This window comes from Condylura cristata, unplaced genomic scaffold (genome assembly GCF_000260355.1).
Source record: "Condylura cristata isolate star-nosed mole 26May11 unplaced genomic scaffold, ConCri1.0 scaffold00005, whole genome shotgun sequence".
Classification (NCBI taxonomy): Eukaryota; Metazoa; Chordata; class Mammalia; order Eulipotyphla; family Talpidae; genus Condylura; species Condylura cristata.
Window position 1 is genome coordinate 66,105,894 of NW_004567106.1, and position 20,552 is coordinate 66,126,445.

General features: G+C 51.2%; 1 protein-coding gene across 1 annotated transcript in view; it reads right to left on the reverse strand.

Annotated features, from left to right (window-relative positions):
• Nucleotides 1-1,079: 1,079 nt before the first annotated feature.
• KIAA1549 (KIAA1549 ortholog) overlaps nt 1,080-20,552 on the reverse strand; it is a 58,272-nt gene continuing 38,799 nt past the window's right edge. The window contains exons 13-19 of the mRNA XM_012721026.1: nt 19,925-20,148; nt 19,166-19,319; nt 14,634-14,951; nt 7,491-7,537; nt 5,786-5,937; nt 2,226-2,371; nt 1,080-1,415 (exon numbers count right to left, since the gene is read on the reverse strand). Coding sequence (XP_012576480.1) covers nt 1,161-1,415; nt 2,226-2,371; nt 5,786-5,937; nt 7,491-7,537; nt 14,634-14,951; nt 19,166-19,319; nt 19,925-20,148 — 1,296 coding nt within the window. The 3' untranslated portion in view covers nt 1,080-1,160. The remainder of the gene's footprint in view (nt 1,416-2,225; nt 2,372-5,785; nt 5,938-7,490; nt 7,538-14,633; nt 14,952-19,165; nt 19,320-19,924; nt 20,149-20,552) is intronic.

Below are 20,552 nucleotides of genomic sequence, written 5' to 3' on the forward strand. Positions count from 1 at the left end.
ACAAGAAAAACCAAAACGCAGAGCAACCCTTTGTCGCCTCAGGGCCTTACAGTTCTTCTCATTTCTTGATTTGTTACTGAAAGGCTGAACACAGCCCCGTGTCCAGATCTCGAACGCAGCACGGACCCCTTGAGACTGGAATGATGGGGAAGGTGTGAGCGACAATTTGGTGGTCCCAGGCATCTTGGGAGCTTTTGCTGACGTAAGACTTCTCATTCAACCTCAACTATGAGCAAGTCACCAGCAAAGTGCCAGGGCGAGGTAGGGCCTCTTGAAGGCCTCATTCGGCGGGACTGGCCTGGAGGACCACGTGCTGGAACAGGGAGCTGTGGAGCTCCATTAGGAAACAGCAGATGCAATGAAGAAAGTAACCCTAAACCTCAATGTGTACTTTGAGTGACAGAGAGGTTATAAGCTGTGACCACCTCCATTTTGGGAGGTGATTTTTTTCTTTCTTTCTTTCTTTCTAAAACAAAGTGAAACCTTCAACACATTCTTCCACTGAAAAAGCCAGCGCTGTACCTCACAGACACAAAGGTGAAGGCCCCGGGAGCTGTAGCACCAGAAGTAGAAAGGAATCGCAGAGGATGGCTTCGCTTGCGACGGCCAGGCTCCACAATCTACCTTTTGGTGTCTCCCCAGTAGCTCTGAAACCCCCAAACCATCTTAGTACTCTTGTTAATATCACTATTAAAATAAGTTCCTAGGGAGGAAAAGGAAATCAAGCTATTAATAAAATGTCTTCAAACCTCTTTTCTCAGAAAACCAAGCAGCGGGGTCATGGTACAAACCAGTCTGAATCAGAGCGGCGGCGGAAATGCTGGCTCGGCCGCCCTCGACCACCTACACAGGTTCACCTTTCCACTAAAAGGGAAACTCCTTAGCCAGTTCGGGCGGCAGGTGCGCAGTTCGCCTTGCGTGATGTGCTGCTCGCTGGCTTTGGTCGGAAGGACGGCAATTTTGACTCAACCCAGCAAAACTGCCAACTTATCCAAAGCTCTCGGGAGCCTCTGGCAACCCGGCCTCCTGCACAGCAGCACCGTGCTCCCTCCTACGGCCGCCTGGGGGCTCCTCGCTCGGCCCGACCGCGCCGCTCACTCCCTGCGCGTCTTGCTTCCACGGGAAGCAGATACTTGGCGACTGCGCGCCCCCGCGGCCCATCAGCTGTGGAAGTTCTGCACTGGGGTCTGTTTCTGCGAGAGCCGGAGCAGCTCCTCGCGGATCGCTTTGATGAGCGAAGCCGAGGAGTGGCCGGGCTGGAGGTCTTCCGTGGAGCTGGTGGGGTAGGCCAGCCCCGAGCCCTGCAGCCCCCTGCGTGGGGCGTTCCCCGGGGGTGCGGAGGGCTCCCTGCCGGAAGTCCTTGGTACCTGGAACAGCGGCGACGAGGAAAATTCCTGCTGTCCGAGCACGTGTGTCTGGAAAATACAGCAGACGAGTTAGGGTGCTTCCTGGGAGCGCAGGCGGGGAAAGGAAATTGAGGGGGGCAGTGGATGAGCGCCGGGGTGACCCCCGCCAACAAGCCAGCCCCACGGGGCCTTCTAGACGCACACTGGAGAGAAGTGTGTGGAGAGACTGTTTAAGGGACGAGAGTGCAATAAAGAGCCCTGAGCCAGAATGAGCGAGCAGCCGAGCCCCTTGACAAAGGGGGGTGGGGGGGCAGGGAAGGGAATGGAGAGCTGGAAGGGTGCAGAAAGGGGACAGGGGAGAGCTGGAAGAGCAGCAGAGAGATCGTGCTGCCCTCGCCGGGATGGGGCTGGAGCAGGGGCAGGACAAGCAGGCCAGCGACAGCATCCTGAGCTTCATTCTCAAATTTGCGAGGGTGTCAGGGCACCGCGCAGCCAACACCATCTGTACCCTAAACGACGTGACGGTGGTGAATTTTCGGAGCCTTTTACAATTAAAACAAAAACAAAACAACCAATGTCAAAAGGAACTTTTATTCAGGTGTCTGTCCCAATTTCCTGTACTGAACGCTGCTTTGATTAATTTTTGAAAAGGTTATTCTTGTGAACTCACTCCTTCCAGCCTGAGATCTACCTCTGGAGTGGGCACTTTCCAGACTCTCCCCACGCAGGAGAGCGAGCACGCTGACACACTCCAGGGGGCAACAGCCACAGTCACAACTGTGATGGATGTGGGTGTTAAAAGCTGCCCCCCCTCCAGAAGCAGCTGAAGGCAGCCATCACCCCTGAGTGCCCTGGGATGGCCACACACAGGATACTCACCGTGTCTCTCCGGCCTGCCTCCTCCTCCCCATAGGGGGGCCAGCCTGGCCCACCGTACTGGCCGCCTCTGCCTGCTGGGATCTCCACAGGCTGAGCTCCAACTCGGCTGGCGATGCCCACCTGCGTCAGGTGCTGGATCTGGGTCCCTGGGGGCACAGTGGGCGGCCAGTCAGCCCTTAGAGGACGGCAGGGCTGACCACCACATTTACAGACAGGCATTTTTCAAACAGGACACCAGTTCTTTCTTTTCTTTACTTTTTTTTTTTAAAGATTTATTTTTTTATGCATAGAGAACTGGGGTATAGATTAGAGGTGAAGGGGCTGTGAAATGATTCACCAGAGACAGAGTGGGGAGCAGAAGAGGCAGAATGACTCAAACACACTGCTGAGGGGAGCAGCAGGAGAGGTCTGCTGTGCCATGTGGGTCAGCTCCCTGGCTGGGGATCAAACCTGTGCTCCAGTGGCTTTGCAAAGCTTCCTATTGCTTTGTCTTAATCCCCTGCACCCCCCAGGGATCCTTCCACACAGAAAGACCTTCCCTACAAAAACAGGCGGGGGCTTCTCGGCCAGGGTCTTTTACCTCCTTTAATACAGGGGCTGATTTGGATGACCATATTTTCCTGGCCAGACATCAGAGGACAAGAAGGAAACAGTACATACAAACAGGGTCCTTCCAGTCATTTCTCTAGCGATTACGACCAATCATGTTCTTATTATTCAGAAGACAAGAGGAAGGTGGCTTTGGACACGATACATAGGAAGCTGGCTCCTTCTTGCTCCTGGCTTTGAGATTCACCATCTGCTTTCTTAACAGCACGCAAGTTTGAAATCAGAATGTTAAAGTGCATTTTCATTATACTCATAGTTTCTATAAATTAGTCATATCACAGATGAAGTTACTGCCGCCACTGACCTAGCCTCCTCAGGGAGGTATTCCCCTGGCACTCAGACTTGCTCCCACACTTACACATGCAGCAGCCTCCTATGGTTATATACCAGACTTTTAACAACATGTTTTTCTCCCCTGTCAACTTCTGGCAGGCAGCTCTAGCCCTATTGGGTTGCAAATGAAGAGGAAAGAGAATGTGATCTTCACGCACCACGACATTAGATCCCTGGCTCCCAGGGTCATCAGATTTGCCTGTGAAGCTCAGCCGGGTCCCACCGGGTGCAGAGATCTCACAGAGGGGTGGGAGGCCACCCTCCCCCTTGGGTCCACGCCTACTCCAGCTCTGATTACCAACTTCCTGAACCAAACACATTTTTGTAAAAAGAAACTGCTCCAAGTAAGGGGGGTAGGAATAAAGAGAAACAAATGTAACTGAGTAAAAATGAAACAATGAACAGCTATAAACAGAGACATTTAATGGGGGTGGAAAGGGAAATGGGATCAGAACTGGGGTGGGAAGAGGGATGGGCCTGTGGTGATGGCACATGGTGAAGTGGTGGTGGGCAGCCCACAGGGATTACAACTGAGATGGAAAATGCACAAAATGAAGAATGATGTAAAAAAGAAAAGAAACTGCTCAAGGCTTTATGCACACAGTGACAATTAAGCACTAAGTCAGAAAAGACCATCCAGACTTCAGTCGGGCTGTTCACCAAGAGCCGCAAGGGCGTGAAGCTGTTAGGGCGAAGCTGCAGGCCGAGGCACTGTCCTCGGGCAGTGCTGCCAGGGCCAAAGCCCAGGGACCTCCATCACCTATAGACACACAGGACCTGCAGCCAAGAAAAGCGGGAACACTGGGAGGCACTGACACTGGCCCGCAGGGGCTGGGCGTGGCCTCGTGCCCCCGGATCCTCGTGGCAAGCTGCTCATGAGGGGGTTTGGGGGGGGGGGGTTGTTTCAAAACCCACATCGCGATGTCAGTTCCAAGACTTCAGAGAGAAAAATGGGACAAATCCCAAAGACACAGGAGGCGAAAAGGGAAGGGAGATTCCTTTCTTTCCAGCTTTGTCTTCAATAGCTGCACGACGCAGTTACCGATGCCTTCCGCTAGGGGGCGCACCCCTGTCTATGGTGAACGCTGCGCCACTAAACCTGTCGCTCCTCCCCAGTATTTTAAATTTTCTGAGAGGGGGAGCCCAGAAGCCCAGAAGTGAAATTGTGAACTCACAAAGGCTTTATTAAATAGTGACTGTTACAATTTTTAAAATTAGCGAAGCCATTAGGGCTTAATTCCAAACTGCTTTCCATCTCCACTGGAAGTCATTGGACAATGGCGCCTGGGATTAGCGGGCACTTAGGCGGGCATCCTGGAGGGCACTTTGCATTTGTATCCTCTTTAATCATCAAAACAACCACAGGAGCTAAGTGCTAATATCCCCACTTACAGATGAGGTTAACTGGAGGCTGATTTTATTTGAATTCCAACAGATAATTAAGGGAATACCTAAATGTTAAGTGGAGAAAAATCATGCCAAAGACTTTAAAGAGTTAAAGAGAAGCCCACTTCGGAATTGTTACCTTTCCTTGCTGAATTCTCAAGGTAAAGAGTGGCAATAGTCACCTATGAAGGACGGTAAGATTTGTTTAACAAGGGCCTGGGATGGCCATCCCAAGAAGGGTAGAAAGGAGCCAGAACAAGTCCACGTGGCCACAGACTCCCCCATTGGTGACTCTGCCCACGTGAGGACACAGGTGAACCCAGGCAGAGTTACTACAATTGAGATGAAAAAAATATATATATACAAAATGATGTAAAAATAAACTGTTATAAAAAAATAAAAATTTCATAATGAAAAAAAATGATATTATGAAAGGTAGAGGCAAAAAAAAAAAAAAAAGGAGGTGAAGCACTGAACAAAATAGTGATTGTATCCTTTCAAGAAAGGCCCGTAAGAAAAATCTTCTTCTAGGCACCATCTAGCAATTTTCAGAGTTGCTTATTACAAAGTGGAAAAGTGCCTTTAAAAAATATTTTTTCTTTCAGCCCTCTGTGGTGGCACAGCGGGTTAAAGCACAGCACTGAGAAGCTAAAGCCGCTTCCGCATGAGTTCGATTCCCGCCTGCCCCGGAGGTGACCACATGGCGCGGCAGACCTCTCCTGGCCCGCCCGCTGCTCCCCTCAGCAGTGGACTTCGTCGATCTGCCTGTTCTGCTCCCCACTCTGTCTCTTGAATCCTCTCACCGCCCTTGTACCTCTGTCCTGTACCCTAGTTCTGTTTGCATAAATAAATAAATCTTTTTTTTAAAAAAGATGTAGCTTTAAAATTTTCTTTTTCTTTACAAGGAAGACCTACTGAGAACTCAGAAGCAGATCATTTCAGTTTACAGTAAGAATCCAGAAACGTTTCCCCGGAGTGGTGTCCTGTGAATTCCATACACAGGCTTTGCTTTTCGGACACTGATCCAGGCGCAAGCGGCCAGACGACGGTCTTGGGATCCCAGCAGCTGTCTATCTTCCCACCTGCCCTCACTGCCAGCTCCACCAGGAGCCCCGGACACACAGCTCTTAATGCGAAAGAGGCTGGCGGACACCCAGATGCTGACACCCTGGGACGCCGACAACAAGCCCTGCCAGGATTTAGCCTCCGGGCAAGCTGAGCTGCCACTGTACCTGTGGTGCCCCCGACGGGCCGAGGCCGGGCCACAGGCGGCATCTCCTCAGAGTAGATCCCCCGGGCAGCGTACGGGGCTTCGGCGGGTGCCTGTGGCTGCTCGCTGGGCACCAGCTCCGAAGACTGCAGCAAGCCGGGGCCAAAACCTGGTCTGAAGGCAAAGCACAGTCAGTCGTCAGGGTGACCCCCCCCCCCCCCCCGGCCCTGCAGAATGCACAATGCACGGCTGTAGGTCTCCTGCGCCCCTGTCCATCTCCGCTCCTGGAGCGCGGGCTCCCCGGAGCTGGGGCTGCTCGCGTTTGAGCCCTAAGGATGGTGTCTGCGAAGTAGCCGACGCTCGGCAGGTCTGTGGGGTGACTGAGGAGAGCTTCCGGTCGCAGACGGACAGGTAGTTTCACCTCTAGTCTCTGTCTCTGACTGCAGTGACGGTTCCCAACCTCGGCTGCACATTAGTAGCATTGGAGTTTCTCAAAACCCCAATATCCGCACTGCACCCCTCCAATGAAAACAACCTCTAGAGCGGGACCCCATGTTGACATTTTTCAAAGCCCCTTTGAATATCTTTAGTTGGGTTCATGCTGATAATAACGTTTTTATTGCTATGTTAAGTGACATCTTTGACTCTTAAATCTCCTGTCTATTGACCATCAACAGAAACAAAACACCTCATAGTTTAGCTATCTTGCTAAGTTCCTTTCTTTCATTCTCACAAGTTATGTGTTGACATATTAGGATTTTCCTTTTTTCTTTTTGGTTTCAGCGCTGACAGATTAGTGAAATACTTAAATATGGTTGTAGTATCACAGGTATATGCCCAAGCTCACCAATTATAGACATTAAACATGTGTAGAAGTTTTTTTTTTTTTTTTTTTTTTTTGCACATAGCTGGATTTTGGTTTGGATTTAGGGAAACAGGGTCACAATCCTCAGATGTGTGGCACCACCCCACCCCACCCCACCCACGTACCCGCAGGCCTTTCCCCACGTGTCTCCCTACCTCCCACACCCCCTTCTACAGTCACGTTTCCAGGGCTTGTTTCAGTTTAGTTTTAGTTTTGCTACTACAGAATTATATCACTTGCAAATAATTACAGCATTATTTCCTACACTGGTTTCCTCAGCCTTCCTGTTTCTTTCTCTTGCCTACTGCATCAGCTAAGAGCTCCGGGGCGTCGCTGAATGGAAGCAGTGCGAGCAGCTCTGATTTGCTCCTAGTCTCCGAAGCAAAGCTTTTACCGTTTCACCACCAAGTAATATTTGCTAAAAGACCTTTTATGTCACATCAGTTAAGTTTGCCTGTATTCTTTGCTCGGCTTTTTACCATGAACGAATGCTGAATTTTATTAAATGCTCTATATTACATTCTCCCCAGAGCCACAGCAGTGACTGATTTTTACATGTTTAAATGTAAACAAAAGTGGAATAAATCCAATTTGGCTGTGTGTGGTCCCTTTTGGCATATGTGCTAATATTTGTCAATTTTTCCTTCTTTTCTTGTCTTGGTATCAAAGCTATGCTGTCTCCTGAGACTGTAAACACTTAGTGTGTGTGGAGGAATCCACACACTGTTTGTAAGAATCCATGTGACATCAGAACCTTTGCTTCCCTCAGTGTTTGCTGAGAGTGACTGTTGAAGTCACCTGGGTCTGGAGTTTTCTTTGTGGGAAGAGTTTTATGGTGATCTGCAGGAGTTGTGTGCCTCACCTTGGCAATGGACCTGAAGGGGGAGTCATCCCAAAGTCTTCATATCTCTGGAAGGAATTCAAAAGAAGATGAAGATTAACGTTTAATGCTTATTATAAAACGACAACAACAAATTTATAAATTTGGCGTGTAAGATCCATTTTCAGAAGAACTGTTTCCTCATGAAAAGTTAGCATGCTGGGCCCTCCCTGGTGGTGGAACCAGTTAAAGCACAGCATGATGAAGTTGTCCCAGCACTGCAGCAAGAGCTCGATCCCCAGCGAGGGAGCTGACCCACAGGGCACAGCAGACCTCTCCTGTCTCACCCTCTGCTCCCCTCAGCAGTGTTATTTTAACAGATCTGCCTGTTCTGCTCTCCACTCTGTCTCTGGTGAATTCTCTCACCACCCCACACACCTCTGGTCTGTACCCCAGTACTTATATGCATAAATCAATCAATCTTAAAAACAAGAAAAGAAGGCCCTCCCTGGTGGCGCAGCGGGTTAAAGCACAGCACTGAGAATCTAAAGCCACTTCCTCATGAGTTCAATTCCCGCCTGCCCCGGAGGCGACCACATGGCGTGGCAGACCTCTCCTGACCCGCCCGCTGCTCCCCTCAGCAGTGTACTTTGTCGATCTGCCTGTTCTGCTCCCCGCTCTGTCTCTGGTGAATTCTCTCACCCTCCGCATCTCTGGCCTGTACCCCAGTTCTGTACAAATAAATAAATAAATCTTTAAAAAAAAAAAAAAAAAAAAAAACCAAGAAAAGAAGAGTCAGCATGCCATTGAGGCATCCTGCCATCAAGTTAGGCCAGAAGGTTAGTTCAGAGAACTGGTCTACCAGACTTTTAACAATACATAGTTACTGTCCAGACCTTTCTTTTGTAAAAATATGAATGACAGGCAAGTTTTCTAGACATGCTCCTCCCTACTGGCTCCTTTTCTTTTTTCTTAAGAGATTTATTTTATTTGTTTGTGCATACAAGAGCTGGTGGGTAGCCCAGAGGAGCAGGAGTGAGAGGACTCACCACAGACAGAATAGGGAGCAGACAGACAGATCAACTGCTGAGGGGAGCAGCAGGGAGATAGGAGAGGTCTGCTGTGACCTGTGGGTCAGCTCCCTGGCTGGGGATCGAATTTGTGCAGCAGTGGCTGCGGACAGCTTCATGGTACTGACATTTACCCCCTGTACCACAGGGAGGGCCCCAGCTTCTCTTCTACAAACCTGTGTCTTCTGCCAAAATGGCAGCCTCAGAGCCAGTGAAGCATCGAGAAGGCCCCAGGGCCACCAGAACAGCCACTCAATGCATTCAGGCTATCCTGGCCGGTGCTGAGCATTGTTACAGAATGCTGTAGAAAGAATACAAAGAGAACCAGACAGGAGAGGGAGACGTGGCGATGAAGTGAGTGCCTCCAGCCCTGACCATGTTCTGGTCCCAAGGACACCCAGCCCGTCTGCCCTGAAGTGCCACCAAATATACCTACACCTCTCAGACAACTCTTCAGCTCGGGTGACTCTGAGCCAGCCAGGGGCCCGCTGACTAAAACAGGCTGGCACCAGACTTGAGGAAACCTTATCTGTGCTGCCCGCCTCATGAAACCGACATATCCTTAACCCTAAGGTGATGACCTGCTAGGCCCCCATTTCTTTCCCACAGCTGAGCGACCCGATGCCGGAAGCAGCTATGTTAGCAGGAGAATGCCCATGGTTTTTCTTCCTGTTTGGGAGAAGAAAGTACCTCGGAAAGAATTTAATTTCCTCCTAATTTGAAAGACCACGCTTTCGACCACAGTGCTGCACTGCCCAAGTTCCCCAAACTAGACTCTCCCCTCAAATACACCTCTGCTTTGCAGGCGGCGGGGGGACTCCAGAGTCGGGCAGTCAGTCCGAGGCCCTCGGCATCCCCGGGTCTGTTTCCTTACTCAAGAAGGATCTAGGCCTCTCCTTTCCCACAGAGTTCAGAAGGGATCAGGCATTACTGAGTTCAGATTACTTCACCTCCTGACCCTCTATGCTTCCATCACTTTGGCAGTGGCAGAAAGGTGAGAACCTTGCAGAGTTCCCCAATGAAGGTAAAGTAAGCCAAAGGGGCTTAGGGAAGAAGGGAGGAAGAGAAGTCCAGGCAGCTTCCATTCTTGCCCCCAAGTAATTAAAAGGAAATATGAGGTGGACAGAGACTGTTCACAGCGATCCGTGTGTGCTCAGAGCAAGTGCGGAGCTTTGGATATTTGCATGGTGCAAGTGAAAAGAGGTCAAGGCTTCAGTTGACCTATCAGGATTTCGGGAGGTCAATAAGTGATCAATTTAAAGGAAAACAGTAAAAATACTTGCCACGCAATCGACTTTACTATTGTAGGCTCGACATTTCTATCCTATTGCAATCAGAGAAAGGACATTATTTTCTAAAGATCTCATGCTGCAGTGTAAAGGTTTTTTAAAAAATTGCACAGGGCCTCCCTGGTGGCGCAGCGGGTTAAAGAACAGCACTGAGAATCTGAAGCCACTTCCGCATGAGTTTGATTCCCGCCTGCCCCGGAGGTGACCACATGGCGCGGCAGACCTCTCCTGACCTGCCCGCTGCTCCCCTCAGCAGTGTACTTCGTCCATCTGCCTGTTCTGTTCCCGGCTCTGTCTCTGGTGAAGCCTCTCACACCCCCTGAGCCTCTGGCATGTACCCCAGTTCTGTATGCACAAATAAATAAATCTAAAAAAAAAAAAAGTGCAGAGAGGTGGCTGGCATTAACTTTCAATGGGCCATACCTATAATAAAGCTTGAGTAATAAAATCGAACTTTACCCTTTCAGTCAGCTGTGTCAATAAAAACCTCACCCGAACGCACCCTTCTTTCTATTGGTAAAAACAGGCCACCAGGACAAGAGACGGAAGTCACATAGTTGGTGGAGTCTGCGGTGGTCCTACGGTAAAGCGGCCACACCTGGGCCCGCCTGTAAAACGTCTCCTCAGTTGTCCCCACCTGCCACTCGGGGGACTGCTCCAGAGAGGCTGCCTTCATGCAGGGAAGCAGAAACACCACCCAGCAAGTGGCCGGGACCATCAGCGCCTAACTGACAGCCTTATACAGGCTAAAAAAGTGGGTCTAGAGAGCACAATGCCATCCGTGGGTAAATAAAGGTTCATGAGTCACTGCAGGCACGTTGGAGTCCACATTCCTGTGGTTTTTACTACAGCCAGAAGAAGCAAAGAAAGGGTGCTCAGGCTTCTCCTGGCAACAAACAATAACTTTAGAACCAATTTATAAACATGCTGAGAAGCATACTGACTATGTATGGGTAGCCAGTGGTGCTGATTTTCCACTAGGTTAAACTATTCCTACTGCTACTGTTCTCATCTATATACATCAAAGGTCCACAATGGGAAGGTCACTGGAAACAGTATTTATAAAAATCTCTTTATGGGTTGAGTTCTTGATTAACATGGTAGATTAAAATCATCATTAAGAAGTTGTTGACTGGGCCCTTCTGGGTGATGCAACAGATTAAATCATGGCACTATGACACTATCCACAGCCACTGCGGCACCAATTCCATCCCTGGCCAGGGAGCTGACCCACGTGGCGCAGCAGACCTCTCCTGTCTCCCCGCTACTCCCCTCAGCAGTGTATTTCAGTCAATCTGCCTGTTCTGCTCCCCACTCTGTCTCTAGTGAATTCTCTCACCCCCCTGCACCTCTGGCCTATATCCCAGTTCTTGTATGCATAAATAAATAAATCTTTAAAAAATACAGAAATTGTTTATTTCTATTACCATTGTACAAATAATTAAAATCTGTCAAATATTACTACTAAAATCTTTTAACATAAAACAGAGAGATATAGATTCACTATATGCTAAGAAAATTGGTGGCCCAGAGGGAACAGAAGATTCTGGCAGCATGATGTGGCTTCTACTTAGTAAGAAAAGCAATTTTTTCTAAGTTCAAAGATAAGATAGCAAAACAATCTCTGAATGAATTTAAATGGGAGATCACAGAACTGTGAAATTAATTTGAGGACCAAAACAAGGCCTTATGACTCTAAAAAATCAACTAGCAGGGAAAGGAACAGATATGATTGAAAATTAAATCAACGTCACAGAGAGAAAACCCACAAGCATGATAATGAACAAGAATTATAATGAATCAAGGTAGACAAAAAGGAGAGTAGCGAAAGCCATTAGCGATAGAGCAGATAGACGCGGAAAACCAAGTTAAGCCCACATAAAAATAATTGGAATCTTCAACTCCAAGAAAGAACATGGAGTAAGAAAACTATTTCAGAGCTAACATGAAAGTTTCCTGAAAAGAAATCAAAGAGCTGAATCTGAAATTGAACATGGACACTGATGACTCAGGAAGGGAAGATGAAAGACGGGTTGGGTCCCAGGAGTTATTTATGCTGCTAGCAGATCGCACCCCCTGTCAGGAAGCAGAGATAAGATGGCCACAGAGCAATTCAAGGAGCAGAGAGAAGCAGCAAACGTCGGATGAAGAGTGAGCAAGGTCAGGTCAGAGAGGGAGGAAGGCGGCCTCCATCTGGAAAACTTCAGGCTAAGCTGAGTCTCCCGATGGGTCATCCTCTTCTTCCAAAACCCTATTCCACACAGGGTGCGTCCCTGTGTGGCCTCCCAGCTCCTTGGCCTGTTCTACATCAGGCCCTGACACCCGACATCCAACAGAGGCAGGGAGGTAATTAGAATAGTCTAGGTGCGTGGGGACAGTGGCCCTATATAGAGCAATGCAGTAGGTAGCGAGAAGAATCGAGAAAGCACACTTAACTCACCCCAACCTCCTAGACGTCCTCTGTTCACGGCCATTTCACTGCACCCCCTAATCTGCACGTCCCCCACCAGTGGGCGCTTTAGCACATTTGCCTAGAAAAATCCCAGTCCTGGATGATTCCAATGGCCTGTTTTCTCCCTGACTATACCTGAGTACCCAAACTCTGATTTACTGGAGTACTTCATTCCACTTCAATTTTATGGCAGTCAATCTCAACAAGGGTCTCAATGCTGCTAGGTAAGTATTCCCATGTTCTCATCTGCTTTCTCTCCTTCTGCATGAGCACTTCAAACACTCACTCTCCCTCAACCCTCCTGCCTGGCTGCACTTCTTCCTCGCTCAGTAAACACAGTCCCTGAGTGGTTTTCTCAATAACAAACCTGTTTGTATCGGTACCAATCTCTTCCTTCCTACTATATTGGGAGAAATATATCCCTTTATTTCTTTTGGGGGGGGAAGGGATTTATTTATTTATGCAAACAAGAAGCAAGGTACAGGCCAGAGGTGTGGGAGGTGAGAAGGTTCACCAGAGACAGAGTGGGGAGCAGAACAGGCAGATCAATGAAGTACACGGTTGAGGGGAGCAGCGGGCGGGTCAGGAGAGGTCTGCTGCGCCCTGTGGGTCAGCTCCCTGGCGGGGATCAAACTCATGCTGCAGTGGCTGCCACAGCTTCATAGTGCTGTGCTCCAACCCGTTGTGCCACCAGGTAGGGCCCTATATCCTCTTATTTCTAAGAACTACTGCTTCCCTGTACTCTGGACTACTCTTCTGTGTTATCAAACGCTCAATCCATCAACAACTAACACCACAACGCCATGCTGATTCCTTCTCTCACCTTCAGTCGCTGCACTCAGGAGTGGGACTCACCAATCTCTCTCCCCAAGTTCATTCCAATAGCCCCCTCTCTGTCTCCCCGCCTCCAGTCTATCACCGAGACAGCGCATTCTCCACCCCAACAAGCTGCGACGTCTCTAGTCTGCTCAGCGTCTTCCAGTGTCTGGCTCTTGCCCTGCAGGAGGTCAAGGCGCCACACCTGTCAGCTCCCTGCCTTCCCTCGCCTGCTTCTTATGCCTTCACTTCCCACCAGGCATCAGTCAGCCAAAATGAATTCAGTTAAGAATGCACGTTAGGGAAGGAGGGAATTTGGCAGTTTGTTGAATTAAAATTGACATACAATGAGCTGCACACGCAGCTTATACTTTGATAAGTCTGGGCCTGTGTTTATAACCACAGATATCATTGCCAGTCACAGTGATGAACAGAACCAGCACCCCTCAGTTTCCTTTGCGCCTCTGTAACCCCTCCTCCCGGACCCCTTCCTAAGCTCACCCTAGGCAACCACCGACTTTTCCAGCACCACAGATGTGTCTGTGTTTTCCAGAATTGTATAAAATGGAGTCACTGTATGTACATGTATACGTGTAATGGTATATAAGAGAATCAGACACTGTGTGTACATGGAATCATACACCTCACATTCTTTTGGGGGCCATGGGGGCTCAGCTTTATTTCAACATAATTATTTTGAGACTGAGCCATGTTGCTGAGTGTATAAACTGTTCGTTCCTTTTTTTTATCACTACCATTCCACTGTGTGGATAAACAACCTATTACTAAGCACCACTGTGTGGATAAACAACCTATTACTAAGCTCTTATTTTGAAAATTCAAGTCTTCAGAGAGAAAAGTCATTTGTTAAAATTCCCTGGATTTACCACCCTTAAGATGGGTAAAACAAAAAACAAAAACAGAGGAACTCAATACAAATCCTCCTTGAAAAAGAAATTTAAATTGTGACCTATTCACGTCCTCCAAGCCAAGTCTTTCAAGTTCAGTCATTTCATCTAAAACTGGCATGATATTCAATGGGATTTCCGTGAGTTTTACTTCTCCTTACCTTGAAAAGACACATTTGAAATAACTAAACATGAAAAATTAAGGATAATGAAATCAGATGAGATGTGGAGATGTCCAGATGGAGACCTAAGGCATGACAGCAGCAGTCTTTGCCTGCTTGGGGCTGCCCCAGCCCCAGGGGGCCCCTCCTGTCCCAGGAGAGCAGGGAGAGGCTGGAGAGCGAGGCATATTCCGAGCTGTCCGTTTAACGGAGACATGATGAGAAAATGCTGTTACCTCCATGTCACCACATCATGAGGAACCCGAGACACTTGCCAACGTGCCCTCACCAACAGAGTAGCAGAGCTGCAGGAAAGGATTCTCTCAGCCCCGAGAACGAGCTCAGGAGCACAGAATGAAAACCACCCTCCACCGGACGTGAGTGCTCGTCAGACCCAAGCCGAGTGTCATGGCCCTTCTGAAAGGGAGGCCGCCCAGCGCCAGCACGCCACACCGCCCCCACGAGAGAATCCCGAGGGCCTGTACTTACGCCGCCGGCATTGCTGGCCGTCTGCACCGGGCTGTAGAAAGACCCCCACTGGGTGGCTCGCCTCTCCTCCCGGGACGGGGTGCTGTTCACGGGCAGGCCGGCCGGGCCCCCGGGGCCTGCGGCCGAGGCACTAGAGGGCTGGCTGCTGGGGGCCACGAGGGCGAACGCGTCGTCCAGGAGCGAGTGCATGGTCTGGCGCGCCTCCTCGATGGACGGCTGGGGCGGGATGTACTGGGGGGCCGGGAAGGGCAGGCCGGGGTACCGCCCCAGCTCGGCCGAGGACGGCGTCTGTGCATCAGCCGGGAGGTCAGGGTCGGACTGCGGGGGACCGAGGGGGAGAGGAGAGTCAGACACGAGTTTCTGCAGTGACCAGAAACCAAACGCTAGAGCATAAAAGGCATTGAACGATTTTCTCAGACACTGAAGACAGGTTTATGGTGAGACGCAGCGTGGTGTTTCTAGGAGGAAATGCTTCAGTCCAGACAGAGGAGGAAGGAAAATATATCGCATTATTGTTTTATGTGTTTTTTTTTATTTTTCATTTTTTTACATCATTCTTCATTTTGTGCCTTTTTCCATCTCAGTTGTCATCCCCTGGGCTTCCCGCCACCAGTTCACCGTGTGCCATCACCACAGACCCATGCACTCTTCCCACCCCAGTTCTGATCCCATTCCCCCTTCTGGGCCATAAGATGTCTCTGGTTTATAGTTATTCATTGTTTTCGTTTTTTACTCTGTTACATTTGTTTCTCTCTCTTTTCCCCCACCCTGATCCCTTACTCCTGCTATGAGTGAAGCCATCGGTATTTTTCCTTTTCTTTCTGGCTTATCTCACTAAGCATGATCCCTTCCAGCTCCATCCATGTTGTTGCAAAAGTTTATCTTTTTGATTGCTGAGTAATATTCCATTGTGTATACATACTTTTTTTTTAGATAACATAATAGTTTATTTTTCCATCATTTTGTGTCTTTTTCCATCTCAGTTGTACTCCCGTGGGCTTCCCATCACTAAATCACTCGTGTGCCATCACCATAGTCCTGTGCACTTCTCCATTTTGACCCCATTCCCCACTGCACCCCATAAAATGTCTCTGGTATATAGCTTTTCATTATTATTGTTATTTTCTTGCCTGGTCCATTATACCCCATTATACCAGATGAGTGAAACCATCCGGTATTTTTCCTTTTCTTTCTGGCTTATCTCACTAAACATGATTTTTTCCAGCTCCATCCATGTTGCTGCCAAAGGCATGTGTTTCCTTTTTTTGGCTGCTGAGTAATATTCCATTGTGTATATGTACCACAGCTTTTTAATCCAGTCATCCATTCTTGGGCATTTGGGCTGCTTCCATGTCTTTCCAATTGTGAATAAAACAGCAATAAACATGGGGTGCAGGTATCTTTTTGAATTAGTGTTTTTGTGTCTTTTGGGTCGATACCTAGGAGTGGGATTGCTGGGTCGTAGGGAAGCTCCATGTTTAGCAGTTTGAGGAACCTCCAGACAGTTTTCCATAGTGTACCACATCTGTTTAATCCAGTCATCCACTTTTGGGCATTTGGGCTGTTTCCACGTCTTTCCGATTGTAAACAGAGCAGCAAAAAACAAGGGAGTGTAGGCGTCTTTCTGAGAAAATCAGTGCTTTTGTGACCTTTGGGTAGACACCTAGGAGTGGGAGTGCCGCATAATTGTTTGTGCAGCAAAACTCCGTCGTCAACTGCCTAAATGGCATTTCACTACCGGGAAATGTGCATTTTTTTATTGAAAGCTCTAAGCAGCAACAAAAACAACCCTCAAAGTTTATATAGCAAAATGCCACATCCACTTTCCAGACATGAGACCCAAAACTGAAGCAGCCTGTGAACTCTAAACAGCGGCAGAGAAGGCCCCACGCCAGGATGCAACATCATACTACAACTGTGGCGTGGGGAGCAGTTACAGTAACAATTACAAGTGATGCGGCAGCAGATAGTAACCGCCATTTTCTCTGGAGCCACCTGTCTTTAAAGGGGGGCTCTCTGTGGCTGGCACGGACCCTCAAGAAAGATGTACACCCGTCCTATGCCCACTGCTTGAGAGTCAAGGGCAGAGCAACAAGGCTTTTCAGTCACTTCCTGCTGCAGACACACCTGCTCCCAGACACACCTGCTACAGTACTATGCCACCTCGCACCTGTCGGAAGCAAACCCCGCCAGGTGCACGCCGCCGCAGGATTGAGGCAGGGGGAGCCCCTGGGAGCAGAGGCCTCCGGACTCAGAGGCCCCCAAACATCACAGTCACAGCAGCTTACACCCCAAAAAAGAGACTCAGCCACAGGTCTGGGGAGCTGTCCCCCGGGAGGAAGCTGAGTCGGTTCACGTAGAGGGAGGCCTTGCTGGGAGTCCTGGCCCCCCCTGCGGGGTCACCCCACTCTGGGTGGCAGGAGAGCACTGTCCGGGCCAGATCAGCGTCTCACAGAGGAAGCGCCCGCTCCAGGGACACATCTTAGCTCAACCGTGCAAACTGCGGGAGCCCGTGCTGCAATCCCGGCCCCTCCAACGGGAGAGCGGCCGTGGCTCAGGCCAGCCCAGTGGCAGCCCACGACACGCTGCACTCCTGTGCCACACCACGTGGCCACAGCAACCTGCGCTCTGCTACGGGCTACGGTGCCAGGAAGCGGCACGTGCAATGCCCCAGGCCACCCACGCCGGGGCACGCCACGCCAGGCTGCCATCCGTGCCGCTTATGTGTGGCTACATGCTACTGCGTGCCGCGGTGCTGTGGCAGCCATGCATGCCACCGGGTGCCACGTGTGTTACCACGCGTGACGCACAGCCCACGCTGTTACGTGTGCACGCGCCACAACACACCACGCTTGCTGCACCATGCTGTGCACACAGACTGCTCACACCGCACACAGTACTGCGTGGTATACAGGCCACTACCTGTCCATCAGCCGGTTTCGCTGGGTCCTCACAGTCTTTAAAAAATTAATATTTTTTAAATCTGAAAATGTCATATCGAAATTCAGGGTTCCGGATTCCCTTGGCAGACCCCAAAGCGCTGGCCCCACAGGCCCGCATGGTCCCACACAAAGAGCCAGCTGGGCAGCGGCTGCCCCAAGATGGGGCGGGGGGGGATGTGGGGTGGCGGGAGGCAGTCTCCCCGGACCCCAGCTCCCGCTCCACAGCCTCAGGCTGGGCCCCTCTGCTTCCAAAGGTGCGCCCCGCAGCCACAGCTGTGACACGCATCCTGGAGGACTTCTCAGTGAGGGCTTGGGCCCCACAGCGTCTCTGACTCACACGCCAGCACTGGAAGGACCCCGAGCTCCTCTCCTCAGGAGTGGACTTTTAGGTACACACACACAGGCCCCTCTCCCTCGCTTGGCCCCCGGAGGAGGAGATCAGGAAGACTGCCCTGGGCACTGACCGGCTGTCACTGCCTGGGCATCTCCAAGCCGAATGCCTGAGGCCGGCGCCGAGCAGCACAAGAGCGCCCTCTGCTGTGGGAACTGCAGCGCGGCGCCTCCACTCAAATTCACCGCCAGCATCTGGGTCCCTCCAGAAGCGGGGAGCATCTCTCTGCAGCCCCCCAGCACTGCAGAATCACCCCAGCTCTCACCAGCAGGTGATGAGGTGCCATCGGTCTGTACCACACCAGAAACAGTAAATGCCCAAGGAAAAGGCCGGTTCCTACTCATCCCCCCTTTCAAGTCTATTCAGCCCCCAGCAGGACAGTGTGTGCTTGACCACGTCCAGCGTCAGACACCGGAACTTAGAGGGCAAATGCTGCGTTGACACGAGTCGGTCGGCCATGCATGTCCAGGCTGAGGTGACGGTCATCACACCCTTGTCCACAGGAGGGCCTCAGCCACCTCTCCTGAACAAGGACTGCTCTGTGGGTACATGTCCAGGAGGAGGAGGGTCCCGGGCAGCGAGACAGACAGCGTCCAGCGCTGGGCCCCTGGCGCCCGCGGCCTGTCCTGTGGAGGGGCTCCCTGTCTCGGGGTGTCTGTGATGGCATTTCACAGCCCCTCTGGGAGACTGGCCCTTTCTTCCCCTTTCAATGGGTCTGTGTGTGTCTATCAATGCCCGCCTTCAACATTTCAGCGTCTCTGTGCCTCTTTCAGTTGGAAAAAAAATGTTTTGTTCCCCGTTTCTTGATTTCCACTAAGCTCTTTTTCCCATGGAAGCAGAAAACAAATATATCAGCAAATGTAGAGTCTTCTTCGCGCTCAGGAGCAGGAGGGAGGGACAAAGCCCCAAATATCCCTCCTATTGCCAGAAACCCGGACTCTGACAGAAAAAAAAACTTAGGGACATTCCTCTGTGTTCCAGATAATTCAAGAAGTGCCCACGGGAAGGCCTGAAGGGCCGGGCTTGCATGTAGAAAGCAGACACACAGACTGTGCCCAGCCCACCCTGGTTCCACACTGGGTCTCCCCTCCAGGGGGGCAGGCCCGGCCCCTCCCCTCATGGCCCGGCCATCCAGCTGCTCCCTCATTCTCTAGCAACCACCCAAGACGACCCCGGAGGCGGGCGTGGTCAGCACGCACCGGACATCCGATGTAGGCGGAGTTGTGGACGCCGGGGGGTCTCTTGTAGGTGCCGTCGCTGTCGGTGGTGATGAGTCTGTCCTTCTCGGCATCGCCAGGGCAGCCGTTGACCTGGTGCTTCCGGCGCGGCTTCGGAGAACGTTTTATCCGTGAGCTGCCAGGAAAAGACGACATTATCTCCAAAGGAAATGAGGCTTCCTGGCCCTGGCTTTGCCGCCCAACACCACGCACGTCCTGCGCGCCCAGGCCGCGGTGACCACCCACGGGCGGAACAGGAGTCCAGCCACGTGTGCGGACTTCACGGACAACCGAGCGCAGTGTGCACTGGCGCTAACGACCCAGCGGCATTACGGAGCTCACCGGAGGCAGGAAATAATCCTGACCTTAGTGAGCTAATCTGACGTTCAGGAATGTCAGGGGCGAGGGCACCCCCTGGGTGAATTCATGGGGAGCAAGCCCCGGAGAATTCATGGGGAGGGGAGCGGACGGCGGCAGCAGGGTCGAGGAAGCCAGGAGACGAGGGCCTGGGCAGAAAGGCCGAATTCCAGGGGGCAGGTTAGATAAACCCAGGGACCCTGTTCTGGGGTCCCGGGATGGCGAGCAGAGTGAATGACGCAGCCTTGCACACGCAGGTGAGCGACTCCGCGGGCCCAAAGCCACCCCGGCAGCACTGCACCTCTGGACCCGGTCAGGGACTTGGCCGTAAACCCCCATCCCCACTGCCCCCACCAGCCCCCAGATGAGGGGCCGGGTCTCCACCTCTTCCTGGGCTCTATGAAGACGGAGGGCACGCTGGCCGTGGGGTCCAGGACCTTGTCGATCTGCAGCTGCGCCCTGCGGTAGACGCGGTGATGTTCGCGCGTGTCGCCCGAGGACAGGTCGTCCACCACTGGGAACTCGTAGTGTCCCCGGCGCTTGGCGCGGAGCCGGATCTTGTTGCGGTGGTGCTCGATCTCCGACTTGTGCCGCAGAGCTGTCTGAATCTGTCGGGTACGGGAGCGAGAAATGAGGCCAAGGACTGAGCGGGAAAGTTTCGGACACCTGGGTACGAAGTTATTTAGGGATGGACTTCACTCTGCAGCTCCTGCCCCTGGATGGCTGCCCTGGGCTCCCACCAGGCACAGAGGCAAGCACACCCACCTGCAGACTCTGCTTCCCAATGAGAGGTGCGAGTGTGGGGCACCCCACGACAGGGCAAAACCACTCCAACCTGGGAAACTGCCCATGGAGAACTTGGAGGATATATTTTTTTTTTTAATTACAAGGTTTATTTTTACATCATTTTGCACATTTTTTTCCCCATCTCGATTGTAATCCCCGCGGGTTTCCCATCACCAAATCACCCCTGTGCCACCACCATAGTCCCGTGCATTTCCCTCCCTCCCCC